Genomic DNA, 25,086 nt, shown 5'->3' with positions numbered 1-25,086 from the left:
TATTAACACACACAGTACCCTGTGCTTGATTTTGGTTACGACATACTCTGAGGGACAGTTTCTCTGACTGTGGTGACAGCACTGAAGCTACTTCAGGCTTCCAGATAAATTTTTTTTTTTTTCCAGGATTGGTATTCACTCCAGAAGGTTTGCCTTACCTTTTTAGGTCAGATTGTCCCAGGTAGAGTACCGCTGTTGAATAAAGACATCTGCTCTCTCTACTGGGAATGATGATGTCAGATCTGGGAGGAAGAAAATAGTCAGACACTTGAGACGTCTACAAGTGTGTTTAATTCCTTAAAGACCAAGAGGCGGTCTTAGCCACCCCCCTGGCTGTAGAATACAAGAGGTCCAGCCTGGTGGCACCGTGGTGGGCCGTGCTAAAGAGAGTAGGAAGAATTGCTGGTAGGTAGCTCGTTGAGAGGTGCATGCCGAACTTGGGAGTCTAGGGCTTCCCTGGTGGCGCAGTGGTTGAGAGTCCGCCTGCCGATGCAGGGGACGTGGGTTCGTGCCCCGGTCCGGGAAGATCCCACATGCCGCGGAGCGGCTGGGCCCGTGAGCCGTGGCCGCTGAGCCTGCGCATCCAGGGCCTGTGCTCCGCAACGGGAGAGGCCACAACAGTGAGAGGCCCGCATACAGCAAAGAAAAAAGAAAAAAAACCTTGGGAATCTGTTTTTCTTCAAGTTGAATAAACTAGCATAGGAATACCTGTGTTAAAAGTTCCTCACGTGAACTGGTTGCATATCAGGGCTGAGATGTTTCCTGGGATAGAAACGCCTGCACATGTGGCCATTCCTTCCTTTGGCCAGAAGGCCTGGGAAGGATCGCTTTTTAGGGAGTCTCTCAAGCAGAAATTCCTCCTCCTCAGCTCTCTGTGCTTGTTCACAAAGTGCGGCCTGATGTGACTTCCGAATCCAGTAATAAGTCAGACCCGGCACGGCGTGACCTGCAGAGGTGCTCAGCCCATGTGTTATTTATTATATTCCACGTTCTGCATTTGAACACGTGACTGTTAGTTAAGCAAGCCCTGCCTTGTGGACAATTGACATCCATTTCACGGGATCACATTATCTCCAATTCGATGATCTGCGTCTCAGAGGGCTTGTTTGGTTTTGCCTTTCAAGTAACAGTTTACAGGTAGCCACTAGAACGTGGATTTGTCTAATTCTTGGGACAGTGGTGGTGCATGTCTACATAGCTATAGTGTGATGGAGAAAAGCCTGGTCCTCTCTGTTGCATGACGCAGCTCTGTCACCAGGCCTCCATCCTGAGCGAAAACACCCCGGATTCCCTCACCTGTGCCCCTGGGGAGAGAGCTTTGCCAAGCAGTGGAACAGCATGGCTCTGGGGTCCACATTATACATGTCTCCTCACTGCAGCATTGATTTCTAAACATTCAGGAGTTTGACCTCAAGATGTGAACCCCAAACATTTTCTCATAGGAGCTTTCTTAGGAACTACTGCAACGCAGGCGGCTCTAACCATCTCCTTCACTCCTCTTAGGTATTTTAACGAGATGTCTGCACAAGGATTAAGACCTCGCACTGTGTCCAGCCCGATTCCTTATACACCTTCTCCCAGTTCTAGCCGGCCGATATCACCTGGTGAGTACATGTTCTCAGCTACCTCTGTTTCTGCTGTATTTAACGTATCCCTGAATACATTCCCTTCTAGCATCTGAAAAGCTTGTAAACAGAGGGTGGTCACGTGTTGTCCCAAAACACCAGAAATGATCAGTGCTATCACAACTGAGTCTTAGCTTGCAATTTTAAAACAGTGTCAACTGGTGGTTTTCTGGAACCAAAAAAGTAACTTAACTCTATAAAACCTTTTTAAAAAGACTATCTTTGACTATGATTTTAAGTGCCGGTGGTTTGACAAAAACCTCGGGCAGATTTCTGAGATGCACCGTAGCATATCTTTTATGGGTTCTCTCATTATGGTCTACATACCTCATCTCCTTTTTATCCTCAGAATAATTAACGCAGGCGTTGTGTTAAAATTGAGGAAGCAGTCATTTGGTGGGTCTGTAGCTACTGGTCACGTGGCCAGGAAGTGGCCGTGGCCAGGCAGGGCGTGTCTTGCTTCACACAAAGCCTGTGTTCTTTCGAGCACGAGCTGCGTCCTGCTATTCCCACTGGTGGGTGAGTGGGCCTCGGCCCTAGCAGGCAGGCCGTGCAAGAAGGAACTGGCTGCGCTTCTGCCTCTGGCTTTGCCCCTCAGAAGCCTTTCCCTCAAAGGCGTGCTTGTGTTCATCTGACCCTGAAAAACCCTCTCCCCAGGGTCTCTGGCTCAGTACCCGCACAGCATGGGGCTTTCGGGCCAGGAGGGCAAGTAAATGATCCAGCAGGGAAGAAAGAGGAAGCAGGGGGCCGGAGGGGGTGTGTGTGGGCAAGTGGGGTGGAGGGAGGAAAGCAAAGGTAGTCGGCCAAGGGATCGTGTCTTGTGACTGAAGTGTCCAGGCTGACATTCTTGTGCGCGCTGCTAAACAGATTTTCAACAGAGTTGGGAAAAAACGTGTGTGGGGAGGGGGGAAGGGCGGTGGCGGAGCACTTTCGCACAGAATACAGTGAGGTGACGGCTTAGAAGGTGGCAGCAATAAAGGTTTTGTGGCTTCGGACAGTAAAACAGCTTCAGGTTAGGGTGACGTCTCATTTTGTCTGTTTGTAATCATTAGACACCAGGGACGCCCTTCAGGTTGACCGAGGGGAAATGCTGCAGCCTCGCAGGTGGCCGTGGGTAGCGGCAGGCAGGAGGGGCTTGGGTTTGTGAGTTTAGGATCCAGCCCAAGCACTGTGCTGCTGTGACGTTTTGTTTTTGTAAGAGGGGTGATTTTTAAAAAGTCCAACACGAAGTGTGGCAGCTTTTGTCCGCTTGGGGCCGGCACGCTCTCTGGCATGTGACGGGGGGAAGAGGGGCCGTGTGCGAACCAAAAGGACTTTCTGTTGTGGATCCACAACACAGTCCTCAGCTGTTCTTGCCCCGAGGATGTTCCTGAATCTGTTTCTCCTGCTCTGCAGTGGCCTTGAGGTCTCTCCAGAAGCTTCTCTCCCTAGCCGCCTCTCAGTTTTCCCCAAATAGCACTTGGATTTCGTTACCGTGATAAAGGTTGTCTTTGCTTTCTGATTTATTGATGTAAAAGGAAGTCATGAGTTAGGAAGAAGCAAGAAGGAGGGAGGCTTTTATAGTTGATCGTGATGCTGATTCATGCTAATATAAATTCATGTTCTCTTTGATTTATTTAAACCTACAGGCGTGTAACTTCCAGTTCATTAAATATAGTGTTGTGGTCATTGACGAAAGAAAAAAACAAAAGTGAGGCCTTGGTTGGGAATATTAACTTCTATGGTAACAAATACTCTGCAGGAAGATTTTATTCCATGCACAGAATTTTGGCTTTCGCTGGCCCTGTTCCTGTAATGTGGGGCTTGCATAGACAAGCTAGTTGGTTTTTCCCTTAAACTACATCATAATAAGTAACACCTAGATTTTTTTTTTCTCTCAGCCAGCCTTAGTGAGAACATTTGTATCGTATTTTAAGTTCTATAATATCATCAAAGTAGATTATAATCTCCTATTTGGCGGTAGAATTACTCCTATTCTGATCTAGTCCATTGGATACATAATACATTAGCACAATCTGAATTTTCAAGTTTTCTTTTCACTTTATTTTTTGTTGGAAGAACTTGTGCTTCTCCGTATTAAGAATATCTAATCACTTCTCTAGTGGAATTATGCTGTTTGTATAGTTTTCATTTCCATTTGAAGCATTTTGGCTTTTCTTCTTCCCTTACCATTTCTGGTTAACATTGGCATTGGCAGTCTTGCATTTTCACTGACTTGGAATATTTTGAGGGCGATCTCACAATTTGTTGAAAGGTACATTTCCCAGTACTTCTGAAAAATCTTCTGCTTGCTTATGTGTGGATTATATAGAGGGACAGGATTATTTTTTCAACAATTTTTTTCAGGTTGTTCACTATTTGATATAGCCTGAGAAAAAGACATTCCCAGTTAACATATTTTCATATGCCTACATCAGCCATGGGGAATAACTGAAGTTTTAAAAAGGATCTACATCCCACTAGCCACAGGCACACCTACCAACCCAGATCTTGGTTTCTAATTCCGTTCTCCAATGAAGAGAACTAGGGCTCCTGGAAGAAATGGATGTTTCTAGGGCCTTGGGCAGGGAACATACAAGATGAACGTGGACAGTCTGGTCATGCCAGAAAGTTAGGAGAAGGTCAAAAAACTGAAAGATGAGGATAGGTCCAAGAGACGCAGGAGGAAACTGAAAGTGCTCCCAAAGGCCCAAACTGGAACAGTTCGAGCAATGAAATAAATAATGTAATATTAGATTATAACCCAAACATAAAACAAATATGCATTGGTTCACACTGATATGAACAAATGACTGACTGAGTAAATAAACACGAGAGAAGAGAGAAATCACCTATACAGAAGAATTCCAAATAATTGACATAGAGACTCCATCTTCACGGAAGTGGAAATAGCTCCCTACTCTTTAAATGTGGGCTAAAGATAGGGACTTCCTTGCAAAGAATACAGCGTAAAAGGGAGGGGGGGGAAAAAGAGTACCTTGGGACTTCCCTGGTGGTCCAGTGGTAAAAAAATCCACCTTACAATGAAGGGGGCGCGAGTTCAATCCCTGGTCAGGGAACTAAGATCCCACACGCCAGGGGCCAGCCAAGCCTGCGCGCCACAACTACTGAGCTCGCGCACCTCAACTAGAGCCCATGTGCTGCAAACTGCAGAGTCCACGCCCTCTGGAACCCGTGCACCACAGCTACAGAGCCCGGGCTCCCTGGGGCCTGTGTGCCACAACTAGAGAGAAGCCCACGCACCACAAGGAAGAGCTCGCGTGCCGCAACTAAGACCCGACACAGTCAAAAATAAATAAAATAACTAACTAAATAATAATAAAAAAAACCTTCTTAGCTATTTAAAAAAAGAAAGTACCTTTACAGAGGAAAAACTTGACAGGCACTGCCTTATCTGGGAGATCAAGGTCAGCATCGACAGTGGTCAGTCATGTCAGTAGTATGTACCCTTGATACGATGTGATGAGAAGGGCCCTTTACCTCTGTAGTCTTCCTCCTCAAAACGAATCACCCCAGTCTGAAAACCACGTGGAAAACATCAGACAGTAGAGGGACAGTCTGTCTATAAAATACCTGATCAACACACCTTAAAACTGACAAGGTCATCAAAAACAAGGAAGTTTGAGGAACTATCTCAGCCAAGAGGTGCCTAAGGAGACATGAAAACTAAATAGCATGTGGTATCCTAAATGGGTTCCTGAAACAGGAAGAGGACATTAGGCAAAACCTCAGGAAATCCAGATAACGTGTGGACCTGAGTTAATAATAATGTGTCAACATTGGTTTATTAGTTGTGATGAAGGTACCACACTGGCTTAAGAAGTTAATAATAGGGCATCTTTCAGAATTCCCCAGTGGTCCAGTAGTTAGGACTCTGCACTTTCACTCCCGAGGGCCTGGGTTCGATCCTGGTTGGGGAACTAAAATTCCACAAGCCTCGGGGCACGGCCAAAAAATAATAATAATAATAATAATAATAACGGGGAATCTGAGTGTGTGAGATGCAGGAACTCTCTGTACTATTTTTGCCACTTTTCTGTAAACCTAAAACTATTCTAAAATAAAAAAATGTATTTTAAAGAAAGCTACTAACATAGATGAAATCACCTAGTCGTGGAAGATGGAGGGAGAAGAGGAAAACCCTCCCATCTGATCCTGAAGGATGTAATATGTAGAGGTCAGGTACAGGAGGAAACCTGGTGAAGGAGATTGGGAAGTTGCTGCCAGGGAAGGGGAAGGGAAACGGGTATCCGATGTCACTGAGGTTAAGATAAAGCATTTCAGCAGGAAGGGAGGGGTCAGCTTTGTCTGTTGTTGCCCCAAGGTCAAGTGCAATGAGAGGTGGAGAGTAGCAGTGCACCTGGCAGCGCGGAAACACTGCTGGCCTTGGCGAGAGCAGCCTTGATGGAGTGATGGGGACAGAGCCAGATGAGAGAGCGTTAAAGAGGAAGTCGTATCTCTAGCGTATGAATGTTAACAGAGACATGTCCGACTTGTGGAACTAAGATAAATTTCAAAGGAACAGAAGGTGTCTGCCTTTAGTTTGGTTCGACGATGCTTATTTTTTTTTCTTCCTTCAGCAAAGATTTATTAGAGGGAATTTGGGGGCAGTCGGAAGGGTATAAAGAAGCAGAAATAAAACCATCCAGAATCCTTTTATCCAAAGGCAGTGTTAATATTTTAGTGTTTTCAAGTGTCTCCTCTCCCTATCCCCCCGACCTCTTGTAGTTTTCCTTTAAGTAGTTGGTTTTCTATGGATTATACACTTTGGTATCTTGATTCATTTTGCTCAGTGGTTTTTGGTCATGAATTGCTTTTCAGGAGTCATTTTTAAAATTTGTTGTCTTGAACTTGTGGACAATGAAATAAATCTTAAAATTTTTACTCTAGTTAATGCATTTGTATAGCACAGCAAGAGCAATTTATTCCAGGAATAGCTTTATAAAGCCACAGTATTCTGTTTAGGAGATATTTTCTACCTAGGTTTTTTGGGATTCTTATTGTTTATTGTATTCCTGGGCAAGAGGGTCAGATGCATGATGATTAAGGGAAAACAAAAACTAGTAAGACATGGTCTCTGGCCTCTAAGAGCTTATAGGGCCTAGGGAAGTAGGGGGCAAAACACAAGAAATAAGATAATCTTAATACAAGTTTTATATATATATATATTTTTTGTTTGCTTGGTTTTTAATAAGCAATGCCTTTTTTATAGGTTTTTTTAAAAATTTATTTAATTGATTTATTTTTGGCTGTGTTGGGTCTTCATTACTGCACGTGGGCTTTCTCTAATTGCGGCAGGTGGGTGCTACTCTTCATTGCGGTGCGCGGGCTTCTCATTGCGGTGGCTTCTCTTGTTGGCAGAGCATGGGCTGTAGAGCGCAGGCTCAGTAGTTGTGGCACACGGGCTCAGTAGTTGTGGCTCATGAGTTCTAGAATGCAGGCTCGGTAGTTGTGGCACATGGGCTTAGTTGCTCCGTGGCACGCGGGATCTTCCTGGACCAGGGCTTGAACCCACGTTCCCCGCATTGGCAGGCGGATTCTTAACCACTGTGCCACCAGGGAAGCCCGCATTTTATGTATTTTATATCCCCTAAAAAGTTAAGTTGTGGTACACCCACTCAATGACATACTACCCAGAACTAAAAAGGAGTTAACTTGATACACACAATAACTTGTGTGGATCACAGGGGCATTGTGATGAATGAAAAACTAATCTCAAAGGGTTATATACTCTATGATTTCATATCTATAACATTCTCAAAGTGACAAAATTACAGTGGTGGAGCACAGATCCGTCGTTGCCAGGGGTTAGGATTAGAGGGAAGGGGTGACTACATGTCCCTAAAAAGGGACAACACAAGGAAGCTTGTTTGTGGTTTTGTAACGGGTCTGTATCCAGATTGTGGTGATAATTACTTGGATCTGCACAGGTGATAAAAATTACACCTGTACCCACACACACACGAAGAATGCATTAAAAACTGATGAAATCCAAATAAAGTCTGTACCTTAGTCACTTGTATTGGACCAGTGTCAATTTTCTGGTTTTGACAGTGTGCTCTGGTTATGTAAGATATCACTGGGGGGAGCTGGGTGAAGGGTAGACAGGGACCCTGTAGTCTTTTTGCAACTTCTTACGAATTACAAACTATTTCAAAATAAAAAGTTAGGATAAAATTAAAAGGTATAATAAAAAAAAAGCACTAAATAAAGAGAGTTTCAAAGAAGAGAGAGCTACCAGCTTAGAGAGCTTTTGAGAAGAGCCCTGAAGGAGAGGTTAATGAGCTGAAACATGCTGAGCCCTTCCTTTGTGCCAGGCACTCATTTCATCCTCACAACAACCTTATGCAGTCACTGTGATAATCTCATTTCACAGTTGAGGGATCTAAAGTCCAGTGTCGCTCAGCACCAAGTGGCAGAACTAGAGCCCGAGATAATATGGCAGTCGGCTCTGGAGTCTGGGCTCTTTGCCCCTCCAAAGGCTGAGTGAGGTCCTGATTGACAAGGGGAGAAGGAGAAACCAAGTCCTGCAGTAAAGAGAAGACATCCCAGGCAAAGGCCATGGTGGGAACTGAGACGTGGAGGTCAGAATCAAGAGTGATCAGGTCACTGTGGTTCTTATCACCGGCTGCCCTGGGGCCCTGCTCCCCGTAGATTCGGATTCACTTGATTTGGGGTCGGACGAGGGCTTTGATTCTCGGTATTGAGAACCACTGACCTAGAACATCAGGAGATAGTTTGGAGCCAAATGCAGGCCTTTTTAATAGCCAGAGAAGGGACTTTCTTTTTTTTTTTTTTAATTTGAGCAGGCAGTAGGCGGTCTTTGAAGATTCGTGATTAGCAGATTAACATACTCATCATTATTAACCTTGTCATACTGGGCAATGGGCTTGATCTTATTCATTTATTTTGTATTATGAATCGAACCCCCTGAGCTTCTCTATCTGGCGATAAGGACCTACTTTCAAAGCTTTTCTCTTAAATTTCATCACTTTCATAAGAAATGGAATTAGGGTTGTATTTCCCAAAGTTGTTTAAAGAAAACCCCTTCTTCCCTCCCCAAGCTGAACGAAGTTCTTGCGATACAAATACAAGTCACAGTAAATGACCACCGAGCTCCCAAAGACTTGTGCTTTACCCCAAACCTCCATGTTGTACATGTGAACCAAATCCACAGTTGGAAATGGAAATATGTCAGATAGAAAGCAGCACACTAGTTCATAGTCAAAGCAAGAAATAAAATCCTTAACCATAGGTGTTGAGGGCACAGACAGATTCTGGGACAGGACAACTAAAGACAGGCGTGGTGGCTGCATGTCTCCACCGTGGAAGTCAAAAGACACTATAGAAGAGCGTCTTTAAGGACTTCCCTGGTGGTCCAGTCGTTAAGACTGCTCGAGCACTGCAGGGGTACGGGTTCGATCCCTGGTCAGGGAACTAAGATCTGGGCATTAAACTTTGGAGCTGATTCTGGGGTCCTAGATGAAGACTATGCAGAAGGTTATAGTGGGCTGGGGGTGTTTCTTCCTTAAATATCAGTTTCTTTGGGGGGAACATTGGCATATGTAGGGCTTTTTGTTTTCTTCATTGAATATCCTGAAGTTGCCAAGTTCTCAGTGGTGAATTTTTTGTTTGCTTTGTGGCTGCTATACACACCCATTGGTTTTGTCTCGTTATTATTGGTATATCTTTTGACACTTACCCTTTCCTTGCATCTGATTTTTACCCCTTTGCTCTATTTTTTCCAGTTTACTCTTGTTTCTTCTCATGTCTTCTACTTCTGTACATCTCAGTTGGACTCCTGTCAAGGCTGGACTTGTTTTTTTTTAGTTGTCATAAGAACACTTTGCATGAGATCTACCCTCTTAACACATTATTATCTGTACAGTACAGTATCGTTAAAAAAGCACAATGGGGCTTCCCTGGGGGCGCAGTGGTTAAGAATCCACCTGCCAATGCAGGGGACGTGGGTTCGAGCCCTGTTCTGGGAAGATCCCGCATGCCACGGAACAGCTAAGCCCGTGCACCTCAACTACTGAGCCTGCGCTCTAGAGCCCACATGCCACAGCTAGTGAAGCCCGCACACCTAAAGCCCGTGTTCAGCGACAAGAGAAGTCACCGCAATGAGAAGGCCACAACGAAGAGCCCGCTCGCTGCAACTAGAAAAAGCCCACAAGCCCAACACAACCAAAAATAAAATAAATTAAAAAACAAACAAACCACAGTGTTGTGCAGTAGATCTCTAGAACTTATTCTTCTTATAAAATTGAAACTTTGTGCCCATTGAACAACAGTCCCCCATTTCCTCTACCCCCAGCCCCTGGCAACCACTGTTGTGCTCTCTGCTTCTGTGAGTGTGACCTAGATCCCTCGTGTATATGGTATCATGCAGTATCTGTCCTTCTGTTACGGGCTTATATTAGCATAATGTCCTGCAGGTTCATCCATGTTCTTTTTTAAAGGAATTTTCTTCTTTTTAAGGGCTAAATAATATTCCATTGTATGTATATACCATGTTTTCTTTATCCACTCATCTGTTGATGAACTTTTAGGTTGTTAACGTCTTGGCTACTGTGAATAGTGTTGTAATGAACACATGAGTGCAATTTCTTTTCAAGATCCTGTTTTCAGTCCTTTTGGATAATAGCCAGAAGTGGGATTGCTGGATCATATGGTAGTTCTATTGTTAATTTTTTGAGATAGCTCCGTACTGCTTTCCATAGTGGCTCTACCAATTTACATTCCCATTAGCAGTTCCCTTTTCTCCACATCCTTGCCAACACTTTAAAAATGTTTTTTATTTTTATTTTTTATAATAGCCATCCCAACAGGTGTAACATGATATCCTGTTATGGTTTTGATTTGCTTTTCCCTGATGATTAGTGAAGCTGAGCATCTTTTCATGTACCTATTGGCCATTTGTATGTTGTCTTTGGCAAAATGTCTATTCAAGTCATTTGCCCGTTTTTAAATCAGAGTATTTGTTTGTTTGCTTTTGAGTTGTAGGAGTTCCTTATATATTTTGGATACTAATCCCTTATCTGATCTATGGTTTGTAAATATTTTCTCCCATTCCATAGGTGACCTTTCTGTTGATGATTTCCTTTGCTGAACAGAAGCGTCTTAGGATGCTGTAGTCCTACTTGGCTACGTGTGCTTCGCTGCTCGTGCTTTTGGTGTCCTATCTGAGAAATCATTCCTGAGACCAATGTCATAAAGCTTTCCTCCTGTGTTTCCTTCTAGGAGTTTTATGGTTTCAGGTCTTACGTTTAGGTCTTTAATTCCTTTTGAGTTGATTTTTGTGTATGGTGTAAGATAGGGCTCCACTTTCATTCTTTTTGCCCATGAATCTCCAGTTTTCCCAGCACCGTTTGTTGAAGAGACTACCCTTTCCGCATTGCATATTCCTGGAACGTTCACTGAAGATCATCTGACCGTTTATGTGTGCACTTATTTCTGGGCTGTTTAGTCTGTACCAGGGCTTGACTTTTATATCCCTTGTTACCCATCCAGCAGGCCGTTTGGTGAGCCCACCACTCCTCTTACCTGTTTGCATTTTTGTGGGTGACTAAGAGCTTCTGCATTTTAAAGCCTCCTAGATGCTTAAAGACGCCAGAGAGTTGAGTTTGTAATAATACTTACGAGTTGTTGTTATATTTCAGGTCTCTCGTATGCGAGTCACACAGTTGGTTTCACGCCACCGACTTCACTGACTAGAGCCGGAATGTCTTATTACAATTCCCCAGGTCTTCATGTGCAGCATATGGGAGCCTCCCACGGTATCACAGTAAGTATCCATGGGGCAGGAAGCAGCGCTTTCCTCCTGGTGTTGGTAGCGACTGGTCCTCCGTGGGAGCCAACATTGATGTCCTCAGACATTTACCTTTCTTCTTCCTTCCTTCCTTCAGTTCACCTTAAACTTCTAGAGACCTCCCAACAGTTTGATGCTGCATTCTGGTGTTGAAACTAAAATCCTTCCCAGGAGGCAAAACTTCACCTTCATCTTCTATGAAATATTGCCCTTTGTGAAACGTAATTTGACCTCCGGCCTGTGCCTCGTTTGAACTCTAGCCAGCTCCTTGCCATAGCGAATTATCGTTGGTTGCCACAATGTCTAAAGTATTTCTTGTCCGCACCTTCACAGTTTACTGACCCTCAGTATTCTTCCTGGAATTAGACTTGTTTCTAGTTTCATCCAGAATTTTCTTTCCTGGAATTAGAAGGAACCTTAAGTGTATCCGGTTCAAACTCTACTCAGGGGAGTGTTTTCATTAGAGCTGGTTATTTAGTTGACTAATAGACCGGTTAGAAATGTCGCTAATAGGGGTTTGAGAACAGGGTAGAACTGAGGGTATTCCCAATGAGGGAATCTTGAAAAGAACCCCATTCTCCAAAAAAAGCATGTAAGATATTTCTGAATCTGTTTTGCTGGTTTGATGAGCTTTACATTAAAGCAGGAACGTTTTTGGTCGAGCTGTAGCTTTCATGACATTGACAACTTGTTTGAGGGATGGAAGGAGCTGGAGACATACGACGAACAGAAAAGATTTAAGGGGAGGACGTGACAGCTGTTTTTCCAATTTTAGGACTGTCTCACCGAGGTCCAGTCGTTTGATTCGATGCACGTTTCATAGCGATTTTGCATAGCTTTTTCATAGATGTCGGTGTAAACTCTACCTTGTTGAAGTTTTCCTGACGGGTTCAGAAGCCAGTAGGGATGGACAAGGACCTCGCTGGTGTTTGGTCTCTGTGGGTCCGCTTTGGGGCATCCTGGGCTCCGAGTCACGCTGGGTTAGGGATGAGCCGTCTGTGCCTGCTCTGACCTGCTGTTCCTGTCCTGTCTACAGAGGCCTTCACCGCGGAGGAGCAACAGCCCTGACAAATTCAAACGGCCCACGCCGCCTCCGTCTCCCAACACACAGACCCCCGTCCAGCCTCCGCCACCTCCACCTCCGCCACCCATGCAGCCCGCGGTCCCCTCGGCAGCCACCTTGCAGCCCGCCCCCTCGCAACATTCGGTGCACCCCTCCTCCCAGCCTTAATGCATGTGCGCAGTCCGAACCTCACGTTGGGACTCGTTCGTGCAGTGGAGCCGTCGACTCAAGACGCCACAGGCTTCCTTCCCTGGCATATTCGGATCTGACTTATTTGCACTGAGGTTATCTAGGCTTCACTATTCATTGTGTTGTAAATGTGTGTCGGAAACGCAGCCAGTGTTGTGGGTCTACAACACTAAACAGACGACTTTCTCCATCGGTGTTTTACTTGAATCTTCATGTGCGTCCATTCCCTGGCTGGGACGTCGGCTATTCGACTATTTGGTAGTTCAGCAGCGGTGTGCAATTTTTTTGCTTGGCCCCAGAGCTTCATTTTCCTGGCTTTTAGGTTTGTAAAATAAAAAGGGATATCTTTTTTATATTTTTTTTCCCCATGAATTCGCAGGAAATTACTGAGCTGTTATTACCCACCTCTCCCCCCACCCCCATTAGAATAGTGTTTACCAAGCATACCAGTAATTCAGCACTACAATTCAGACCTTTGAAAATCTAGCTCTCACTATAGAATGGGAAGTTGGATGCATCAGTGCCCAAGACAATGTTTAATAGAGCTTTCTACGATACACTTTGTATGGGTTCTTTTCAGTATATCTCAACATCCACGTCTCTTGTAAAACAGATCTCCTGAAGTATTGGATCACATGGCTGTACCTTTTCCACATACATGGGATAGATAATTATCGTATATCTGGGTGTGAGTCTTTCTTTATCCTTGATGTTACCCTACCCAAACTGGCCCTCTCACGTGAGTCGATACCTGTTGTCCTACCCGCCAGTGGTTGCGATGGCTGATTAGGATGTGCTGTGTGATTTCTGCTGCAGAAGGCAACGTGATGGTGACAGAAACAGCTCATTTCCCTTTACGTTCTTTACTCGCGTTCCCCTAAAATAGAGTTCGAACAGATATTTTAAAGGTGCAGAGTACTATGAGAAAATACTATGTGAAATGAACATTATAGGAACATCTTGGCACAATGGCCAAAATACTTTATTGCTGGCAGGAAAGAGGCGTAGAGGAAAGTGGCACATTAGCCTTGAGGACTGCTTAGTTTGCCCAGTCAAAGCAAGCGCAGTGTACAAAGAAGTATATCCTGAATGCGTCATTTCCATTCATTTAGCACAAATAAATCGTCTGGTTTCACTCTACAGTGGAACGCCGTGAGTCAGTCTTTTCTTAACACTTGCAACACCTTTATTTTGGCTTTTCAGCAGTTACTGTTTTGTACTTTGGTAGTAAAGTGATTTTTACCACCTGTGTTTGCATATTTATATATGCTGTGGACAAAAATAACTTACTAGAGAATGTATATTTTATGATGAGAATGTGTATCTGTTGGATATAATCAGAGAACTGAAAGTTAATTTATCCATAATTTTGAAGAGTCCATGTTTTGTGACCGCCATCTCTAATAGCTAGCTCTTTACTGAACACACTCCTACCCGTAAGGAACCATGACATTGTAGATATTTAATATTGTACAGTAGAGAAACCTCCATTTTTGCCTTTGAATGCATAGTTACAAGTTACAGAATGAGAAGAGGTCTCGTCTCACTGGCTAGTCGTGTTTGACTAGCATCTTAAGAACTTGAGAGTAAAAGCAACAATAGGATTTTTTTTTGACTCTTTCAGTTTCCACCTCCAAACTGAGAGTGTCACGCCTCAGTCATTTGAAAGAAATCGTAGGTCTCTATAAATTGTATTTATAATGTGTAATATACATAATCATAGTACAGTTTTCAAATACGGGGAAGAAGTTCGGCATTTAATTATTGAGGCGTGAGGTTTTTAATTCAGTCAGTTGGGGTCCTGTCCAACCCGGGGATTTCACCAACGGCTCACCGTCCCTCCTGGCACCTGGCCATTTTGAGGAATTCTGAGAGCAGGCGAACAAGTATTGCCTGCATCGTACAGTTCTCGGTTTTTCTTATAGGAGAAATGGTATATGTTTACAAGAATCTTCTAGGAGACTATAGATTTCAGTGCTGTTGAGTAGTGTCTTGCACTCAAACAAGAAAGTCCAAAATGTAATCATCTTGCCTCCACTTGCTAACAATTTAGTGACCTCCTGAAAGCACAAAAGTCAAAACATTGCCCTGTGGTGACTGAAAAAAGCACTCGGAGTGAGCAGACAGTTCTGATAAATGCCTTTTGGAGACAGGTTCTTGACATCCAGACTTCTACAGAAATGTAGCGCCGGTTTCCTTAGACTAGTTGTTTCACTGCAAAATAAAACACAGCTCCTTCAAACAGCACTTTCTCACCATAACTCGAGTTGCCTCTCCCGGTGGACATTCTGGATTGATAGAACAAACACTACTCTTTCGAAATGATGCTGTTTCATGTCCTGTTCGAGTGTTTTATGACCCCGTGTGGAGCCTGTCACACTTGGGCAGTACCTGCTGGGGCAGCTCCTTGGCCATGGTTTAGCCCCCAGGGACCCCGAAGATTCCAACCCCAAGGCCACGAGAAGCTGACTTATCTGGGGCACTTCTCGGGGGGGCTGAACTTGGTTCCTGCTATTCCTGTTGCCCACCCGCCCAGGGCAACCCCGGACTGACTCCCAGAGGCCCCAGAGGCCTTGGAAGGCAGGTGGGAGCCACAGCAGGTTCAGTAGCTTCATTTTCCTGTCTTGCTGACAGAGACCCTTGGCTACCACTGTGCTGCTAGTAGGATAAGTACTCTTCGCCAGATGACCATGCCTTTTATACAAAACCAAATTACTTTCGCTAACACCTGAGGCCTCTCTGGGCTCTGAACTGCTCTCTTTCATCCAGCATGCTGGCATTCTAGACAGACTTCTAGACATTGGGCAGATGGTGGAAGTATTTCAGATTTGATTTAACTTGCTCCTTTGTTCATTGAAAGGAGTTTTAAATTCTGAGCTCCTGAGAGACTGACCACAACCATGGAATGAATGTGTGACCAGAATGTGGCTTTGACACCAAGTGCTTGCTGCCCCTTTGTAATCGGCTTCTAACTGATTTGACCAGAAATAACGGATAATGTGAATTTTCGTTAACTGTTCAATTGTAGGAAGATAGAATATGTATCGCCCTCTGTTAGGTAGACACGAACTTTTCCTGCACGAAGCCTTGCTTGTAGAGGAAGCCCAACAAGGCAAGAAAAAGCATAGTAACTTGTGCTTGGAGAGCTCACTATTTTTATCTTATCAGTATAGAAGAAATATTTCTGCGTAACTCTATCTTCTATCTAGTACTTGTCTTATAGGTAACCAACACTGAAAACTTTGTAGTGAGGACTACCAAAGAAATACATAGTAAAACAACCTTTTATTTCCAAATTACTAAAGACCCAGCCATCGACGCTGCTACGTGAGTTCCATGCTCAAGAGCCATTGTAAGAGATTAAGGGGTTTTTAGGTTTGGGGTTTTGTTTTTTTTTTTCTTGTTGTTGTTTTTGTTTTTTTAGTTTTCTTTTTTCCTTTTTCTCTTTTTTTTTTTTGTGATAAAACATACACACACAGCTGTTAGCATAAAATTATGGGGGGCGTGCTTCAGTACGCTCAGCAGTTGTGGTTAACTGTCGAGCCCCGGTTGCCTCTCGCTAGGCAATGGGAGGAATCCTATGTGCATGATAGCGTGGGTGCTGTGTGTGTGCACATGTGTGTGCATTCATGCCTTAACTCGGGTTACCGCTCAACTTTAGTTCTTCACTTAGTCTGCACCGTCATCTAGATTGTTCTGTACATCTCGATCTGAACTTCATCCTGGCAAAAACAAAGTTGCAGGCACACCAGTTTGAGAATGCATTCCTCCAGCAGAGTGTTGGATCAGGTTGACCCTGAGCCTTCTTTGGACTTTCTTTGGAACTAGGCATGGACAGCAAAAGTGGACTGTCCCATGGAAAGACATCAACAAGGAAGAGAGGACAGCCAAGTGCTATAGCGTGTCTCTGGCCTCTGTGTATGTGTGCTCACTGTACGTCGTTCATGATAGCTTGTCTACAACTTGACTAGGTTGGAGTTCTGGTAATAGTGGCAATCTTGACATTCTTGGTCAGAGTTTAGAGAGATGTAAGACTTCCAATTAATGTCTTATTTACTTCTTTATGTTGATTAGTCTTTGATACATGTGCTGAATCAGAAACCTAAATAAAGATAATTTTTTAAAATGAATCTCTTGAGCTTTATACCCTATCTCTTTCTTTCTGGTCTTTGAGTCGGAAAATGAACCTTGTTTCCCTGTGATTTCTGATAGATACCCAGCTTAGATTCTGAATACTAAAGGCTGCCTTAGAAAGTGAACTTAAGATGAGGACACAAAAGGGATTGGTACCGCTCTGTTTCTTAATCAGGATGCTGGTTACCTGGATGTATTGAGTTTTTGAAAATTCATTGAGCTGTGCGTTTATGATCTGCGCACTGTCCCGTATCTGTGTTGTATTTCACTTGAAAACCATACACCTAGGGGATTATGAAAAGGAAAGGAAAAGCACACTCATTCCCAAAATGTTATGTATAAACAATTAGATATAGGTATATACACGCACATATATTGTCAGGCTTTGGAAATTACACTCAGTACATTAGCTTATTCTTAAATGTTTAAGTCTGTTTGTATGGTTTTCTCTTCCTACGTATAAGAAGCATGGCTTTAGAATGAGTTCTAGGTTTGAGTACCAGTTCCTTCACTGGCTCAGTTACTTAACCTCCCTGGAACTCAAGTTTCTTACCTGTAAAATAACAATACTATATGCCTTGCTAAGATGAGAAAATCAAGATGAAACCCTCTAGTACAGGCCTTCACGTATACAATACGACACAAGTCCTTTCCGTGTCCATTCCTTTAGGCAGAAAGGTAGAATGAATATTTGGGGTGATGTTTTATACACCTTGCATTTTAGGAAGCCCCTAGCAGTTAGTCCACGTTCTGGAGGGGAAGAGAACAGACTTAGGATCCTGCCCTAGGAGCATGGCCTTCAAGAACACAGTTGTGATATCATCTTAGGAGTGCGAGCTGTTTAAATCTAGGTCCTTTTCCATATTAAAGAGCTAAATAAACCTTGAGTTAGTCTTGACTCACTCTGGCTTAAGCAAGATATCATATTAACTGTTAGTTAATGAAAAGAGTTTTGAATTTGATTTGTCATTTGGTGAATTGACCAAAATCTCAAAATGCCTCTGTGCTCATGGCAGCGAGCTTTTAGTTGTAACTTGACGAAAATGTTGACCAAGAAATTCCCCAGGACCTCTGACTTTAGGACTCGGCTGCGCCTGCCGGCTTCAGTTTTCTAATCTATATAGTGGAGATAGCCGTTCTTATTTCATGTAGAATTTGAAGAAAATGGGATTCAAAACGAAGTGCTTTAACAACATGTAAGTTATAAAGTTTAAGCTATATGTACACTTTTTTTCTTTTAACACCTTTTAGAGGCTGCGTGTCCACGTGGTGCTTCTAAGATTGAAACGGTGGGTTTAGAAACTTTTTTGTGTTTACGTAAAACTCTGTAGGTAAATCTGGGTCCTTGTTTTAACGTATGGACTATTAAAGGTAAAAAATACTTGGGGAAATTCAGTTGTATTCACTAATGTCTAATTCAGGCCCAAACTTTTAAACATTCTTTTTAGAAACAGGAAGACGCCAGTGCGTAGTAAATACGGTTTGTGCCAAACGTTTCTGTCAACATGAGACGTTGAATTTCTGTCCTTTAAAGTTTTCTTTTTCTATCTTTCACATCACCCCCATTTCCATATTACATTGAATCCTTTTGAACTGAATGTATTTAGATCTTTTTCTAAAGATCGTATTTTCTGATACCCTACTCATGATTGAGTGCAACTTTCAAGATTACTAATTATCCCAAAAAGAGAGCTTAGTAATTAACCTGAAAATTTTTCATCTTAAAAATCAAGCAAAGGAAAGCCAGACTCAGAAGTGAAACAAGATGATAGGCTTAGTAGACAAGGATGTGAAAACAGCCATTATAAACATTCTTCGTGCATTCTAGAAGGCAGAAGAATACACGAGCATAAGGAAAATGAAACGTAAAAAAGCCTCCAGTTGAACTTCTAGAGACAAAAAATACAGGATATGAAATACGTAAAGCAACAAAAAAGTCTTTTGTGGATTCGTATTTGTGTTCTTTAAATGTTCCTTTGAAAGGCAACTGCTGAAATTCAACTTAAGCCCCCTTAACCTACTTTTCTCCCACCGCATCTCCCCGGGGATAGCTTTGTCTGGGTGCTGGTGAAATGCTATTGGGAAATCATTAACCCGGGGAACTGACTGACTCCTGCTATCTGTTACTTTAATGTTGGGCACGAAGCCTCAGATTAAGGTACCCAGGTACGGTAGAAAGCGTCCTGTGGGTTCAGGTCTGGCCTAAGTCCAGTTTTCTGGGCTTTGGTTTCCTCACCTACAAGATAAGAATGAGAATGTGTTACCGAGTCCAAGCTCGTACTGCTCACCAGGCGACAGGCCGGTACATCGAGAGACGAGTTGGAGCGTGGAACAGCGACTTTATTTGGAAAGCCAGCCAATTGAGAAGATGGTGGGCTAGTGTCCCAAAGTACCATCTTACCAGGGGTAGAATTCAGGCTTCTTTTATACTAAAAAGGGACGGGGGGTGGGGCAGGATGGAGGTTGGTTGGTGCAGACTTTGTGGCGCTGGGATGCTCTGTTCTTACAGCGGTCCACGTAGATCTGGCCACTGTGTTCCCTGTGCACCTCCAACCAGACAGATGTTATTCTCTGTTCTGCAACTTTGCATCTCTGAAGGTCAGAGCCTTGAGAGTCCTCCTGTGTATTTCAGGCTGTGGGCAACATTCTTTTCCAGAGGTGCAGAGCCAGCACAACTGAGTACAGGCCACAGAGCACAGGGGTTAGAGCTAAAGGAATAGATCTAATATGCCGTCACGTTTGTTCTTCTCTGTTACAAATGGGGTGGTTGGGATCCAGTGAACATTGTTAAAACATGGGAGCGTTAAGAGTCTTCATAGTGTCGCTTCTTAACTACTTCTAGTATCATTTCATTCACTCTACAGCTGTTTTAAGAATACTGCTCACGCCAGCCGTCGTGTGCGGTGCTGGGAATTCGGGGGATGGGGCGGGGGGAGAGGGGACATGAATACCAACTTCTTTCCCTTTTGGCGTTTCCCAGTGTGGTGGGTGCTGTGAGCGGGGCAGCAGCGCAGTGGGACCCACGGCATTAGAAGAGAGGGAGGGTCAGAGAGGATTTCCAGAGGAGTCGATCTCTAAGCACATTCTTGAAGAACAGGTGGAAATTGGGCGAAGAGTGTTTGGGGCAGAGGGAATAACGTGTGGAAACCTGCAGGTCTGAGCATGACACAAGTGGTGACTGTTTGGGTTCCCTGAAAGCAAACTGAGACAGGGACTTGGTGCAGGGAGCTTCCTTGGAAGGGGAGTCCAGAAAGCGGAATGAGAACGTGGAGAAGGTGAGGCCAACAAAGGGTGCGCGGATGAGCCCGTTAGCATTGGGGGGCAACTGGAATTCAGTCCCACTGGGTGTCCCCGAGGAAGAACTGAGAACGTGCCTCAGTACTATCCCACCAGAGGACAGGAATGCTGTCCAATGCACCTACTCCTTCCTCCAGGGGTTGAAGGTGACCCCGGGGAGAATGACTCCCACATTTGAATTTTCTCCGTTGTGTGTGAGGCTTCCTGGAAACCCTGAGACAACGAAGCCCAGGGTGGCTGCCCCATAGTTTTGTTTGTTCGTTTGTTTACAACTTAATCTGCACTTTTGAAAATCCTGTGTCTGGGAATGGAGGTATCGATACCATAGTTCTGAAATGGTCACGTTTTGAAACTCAGAAGTAGTGTTATATCTGAGTGGAATGCATATTTACAAACTCCCATTGCTTAATAACCAGGACGCAGGGACATGCATATGTACAACACATATTCATGGGAGAAAATATCCATCAACGATGACAAGTTTTTACAAAACATACACCAGCCCCAAAATAGCCATGGGATTCTGTTGACACCAATTATTTGGACCAAGCTTCTTCATCAGATCACCTTGTAGACACTAATTCAGGTACCACTGTCCCGGATCTTGTGGTCAGAGTTGTCCCAGAAGAGGCAGCTGCTTGTGTGATGTGGCTTAAGGTATTGGACAGGTCCCTTCAACCGAAGGTATCTGTTCCTCACTCTGCCCATGCCCATCGCCCTCCTTCTAGGTGCAGGGATTCCCGCAATTTTATTATAATCATTTACAGGCGTGTTTGCTTGGGACCATGGTAAATAGTCAAGGATGTACTTCGATAAGAAGGATCCTTCACTGAGGCAAAATCTGTCAGTTACAAACAAGTCATGGAAGACCACAGTACCCCCTCCTCCCTCCAAAAAGAACACTGAAAATGAACATACAGAACCCTCTGTAAAACACGGCAATGCTTTCTTCTTAAGGAGAACCATATTTTAATCTATTTAAGGCCTTTCACAGGTATTTAAGAACCAGAGTTCGGCTTACAGGGTGTTCTCAGTCTTCTGCAGAATATTGTGTTTACCAGCTCCTCATGGGTGGTCTAAAGAACATAGAAATGAATTAGTGCCGTTTGCTGAAGCCAAAGCCTGAGCAGATGACCCTGTTTCTCAAGACAACAGAACCATACTCTATGCTTTTTTTAAAAAAAATAAATTTATTTATTTTTGGCTGTGTTGGGTCTTCATTGCTGCATGCAGGCTTTCTCTAGTTGTGGTGAACAGGGGCTACTCTTCGTTGCAGTGCACAGGCTTCTCATTGTGGTGGCTTCTCTTGTTGCGGAGCACGGGCTCTAGGCACGCGGGCTTCAGTAGTTGTGGCACACAGGCTCCGTAGTTGTGGCTCATGGGCTCTAGAGCGCAGGCTCAGTAGTTGTGGCGCACAGGCTTAGTTGCTCCGCGGTATGTGGGATCTTCCCAGACCAGGGCTCGAACCTGTGTCCCCTGCATTGGCAGGCGGATCCTTAACCACTGCACCACCAGGGAAGTCCCAGAACCGTACTCTATGCTTAAAATGACCTTCCTGCAATGTCCTTTTGTCCCTTTCCACACCATCACCCAAGACCCAATAGTAGTTTTCTCTTTAATCTGTAGATCATTTTCATCACCCCCAGAAGTTTCCTCATTCCCTTTTGTATCCAGTCACCTCCTTCCACCACCACGGGGCAGCCACTGATGTGTTTTGTGTCCCTATGATGGTCACTCCCTGTTTGATGAGGGATGCTGGCAAGGTGTATGAGTGTTCACAGTGAAATCAGGTGGGCTGGGGGACGGGGGTGGGATGGATTGCATCAGCTCTGCTACAGGTGGTCTGGGGGCTAAACACCTCCCACCGTCATTTGGTTTGGCCTAAGTATGCATGAAAAACGGTTTTTCCCCAAAGGTGGAAAAATGTAATGTGTTTTATTTTCCTTTTTCCCTCGCATCTTATTGAGAAATAAGTGACATATAACATGGTGTAAGTTTAAGGTGTAATGTAATATTTGATACATAGATATTGCATAATGATGAACGCAATAAGGTTAGTGAACATATCTGTCGCTTCCCATAGTTACAATTTATGAAAAGTTGAAATACCTTTTGATTTGAAATGAGGGAGACTTTCATTTTTTAAAAAATCCAGATTTCTTATTATTCTTAAAAAATAAGAGCTCAGCAGGGCCTCGCCATCCATTGCTCAGTCAGCAGGGGCTGAGCAGTAGCTATGCCAGGGGAGCAGGGAACACCTGCCCCTCCAGAGCCACGGTGGTCCCCCTGCCCACCACACAAGTTATTACAGTGTGGTCCCTGCGGGCTTTGAGTTCGTGGAGCCCTGGTATAGGCTCCTTGAGGAGAGAAGGCTAGAGCTTGTGTGTGTGCGTGAGAAAGAGAGAAGGGGGCAAAAGCAGGAGAGTGAGGGGTGAAAACTGAAGCCCTGTTTGGAAAGAGGCCTATACCAGCAGCTCCCAGCACAAATCCAGCTAATAAGAAAGTGGTTTGGGGACTTCCCTGGTGGTCCAGGGGCTAAGACTCCGCACTCCCAATGCAGGGGGCCCAGGTTCCATCCCTGGTCGGAAGCTAGGTCCCGCGTACATGCCACAACTGAGACCCGGCACAGCCAAATAAATAAATATTAAAAAAAAAAAAAAGTGGCTTGTGGATGCGCAATGGACTTCGGGAAATCAGTCTTTCCTGTGAGCCTCATAGGGATGGTTGGCCAAGATTTGAGATGGGATTAAAGTGCTCCTGGATTCTCAGCTGTGATGCCATCTACTTTGCCCCTTGTTCTCCCCCAATTCAACAGACAGCGTGGTTTCAGCAGGCTGAGAGGAGGATGTACCCATGGGTGGAGAACTATAGAGGGAGATGAGTCAGACAGGGTTGTTGATAAGTGTCTGCCCTCTGGGAAAGCAAACCTTGGTTTGTATTGCTTATGGATGTTCATGGTGTAAATACTCCCCACCGTGGCTGATTTCAAGCCACCAATGTGAAGTCACTAAACTTGGAGAGAGAGGTGCAGTAGTAACACCGTATATGGTATTTCTACCGTACAGATACATTAGGTATAAATAACCTTAAATGCATAGTAATAGTAAAATGTAGTCAAATGATTAGGAAGCGGGGTGGTTTGAGTATTTGTTACCTATGTGTTCTTTTAAACCTGTGCGGTTTCTTTGGCCCCACTGCGAGGCATGCGGGATCTTAGTTCTCCTTCCAGGGATCAAACCCGTGACCCCTGCAGTGGAAGCGCGGAGTCCTAACCATTGGACCACCAGGGAATTCCCTTCACTTGTATTTTCAATACCATCTTGTAAATCATCTTAAATAATTTAACTTTTAATAGTATCTGTGTTTAACCACCAGCTCACAAAATTCCTGGCAGTTTAACAATCAGCTCCCTTGAGGCTTTTGAGCTTGTTCTAGGATACCTGTGGGCCAGAGGTCAGGGGAGCCTCCTCTATCGGAGGCCTCTGGTGTTTATGTGTCCCACTGCAAGGGCAGTGGTGATGGTAGGGAAAGTGATTTACTTGAGGGCGCTTAAACCCCAAGCACAGGTGCAGGCTCTGAGCAAGCCTGGGTCTGGACTTGGCAGAGGGCAAAAGGTTGAGGGTGAGACTCCCTCAGGAATCTCAAGGCAGCTGAGGCAGCTGCTCTTGCGGGAAGGATCCCAGGACTGTTGCCTAGACCCAGGCACACTCAGGCGGCACAGTTTCTGCAGTCACAGTTTTCCCCCTACTCTCCCTTTACCTCCCCTCCCCACCATCCTAGCTTTCAGCGGGACAGGAGGCTAGAGCTTCATTCTGCAGAAGCAAGGGCGTTACCAGCTCTGCGGGGTGATGGGTTCTCCCTCAGCTGTCCTCGAGACGGGCTGCCTCTCGTCCCGTTCCTCTTTGTCTCGGTTGGACTATCAACTGAGCAAGACACGTAAAGTTTCAATAACTTGCCCAGAATCACGCAGTAAGTGGCAAGGCCAGACCGTCTGGCTCCAGATCGTGCAATCTTAACCACTTGATGGAAAAGAAATGTGGTAACAGGGTGGGTGTATCACCGTGAGGCAGGCAGACCTCACAGACTTAAGGAATTCTGGTGCGGTGGTCATTGGCAGCTGCCACAAAATCCTTAGGAAGATGTGTTGGGATATGGGAGCAGAGGAGTGGGGTTGGAGGCGTTGGTTCAGAGTGGAGGGAAGGGAAGCCTGTGAATGTTGTGTGGAGAGGTGCCCCATTCATATGTGTGTTTACGTGTGTGTTGGGGGACTGACTGGGCCCTCAGAAGCAAAGAGGCTTCCTCTCTCCGTGCCTAGTCGAGTACCCGAGAGACCAGGGCCACCTGGATCAAAGCAGAAATGGACCCAACACCCCCTGGATAGTTGGTATTAAAGAATTCTTGTTCATTTCTTTTCCAGCTGTGATAATGGTATTGTAACTGTTTCCTTTTTTTTTTTTTTTTTTTTAAGATTTTTATTTTAGCCAATGACTATTTCCCCTAGAACCTGGGCCTCAGATCCATGAGAAATACCAGGACCATGGAATGAAGGTGCTGGGGAAGGCTACAGAGATGGAAATCCATCCGGGGAAGATTCCAGGTTTACCGTGAGACCTTTCTCATGGCTTTAGGCAGATTAGTTACTTGGGGGAGCTTTGTCCTTAAACATGAGTTCAAACGCTTACTCAGCAGAGCCATCAGAGATAGGGTTGCCTGAGAGGTCACGGAGTATAACTGCAGAAGGACAGGATTCCAAGCAACAGAAGATGTAGGTTACAGATAGACTCACTTTTGCCTGGCTCATGACTTTATGGAAGTTACTAAATCTGTCTAATTTTCCTTTTTTTTTCTGTTTTTTATTGATGTGTAAGATGCATTCATCCTATTGTTTATCTGTAAATAAAAATAATATTTCTAAAAGATCTGTATCTTTTAGAAGTTCCTAAATAAAATACTTACTGATGCAATGA

At 44.4% G+C, this 25,086-nt stretch overlaps 1 protein-coding gene across 4 annotated transcripts in view; it reads left to right on the top strand.

The window, feature by feature from the left end:
- CCDC6 (coiled-coil domain containing 6) overlaps positions 1 to 25,086 on the top strand; it is a 121,468-nt gene extending 96,382 nt beyond the window's left edge. The window contains exons 7-9 of one of the 4 annotated variants that reach the window (XM_027091827.1): positions 1,504 to 1,604; positions 11,288 to 11,412; positions 24,588 to 25,086. In XM_027091827.1, the coding sequence (XP_026947628.1) occupies positions 1,504 to 1,604; positions 11,288 to 11,412; positions 24,588 to 24,620 (259 nt within the window). In that variant the 3' untranslated portion in view covers positions 24,621 to 25,086. The other 3 variants (XM_027091825.1, XM_027091826.1, XM_027091828.1) reach the window with 3 other exon arrangements.

This window comes from Aethalodelphis obliquidens, unplaced genomic scaffold (genome assembly GCF_003676395.1).
Source record: "Aethalodelphis obliquidens isolate GAN/ISIS:26980383/991018 unplaced genomic scaffold, ASM367639v1 scaffold73, whole genome shotgun sequence".
NCBI classification, from domain to species: Eukaryota; Metazoa; Chordata; class Mammalia; order Artiodactyla; family Delphinidae; genus Aethalodelphis; species Aethalodelphis obliquidens.
Note: the sequence above shows the minus strand (reverse complement) of the source record. Positions and strands in the feature narration are given on the sequence as shown.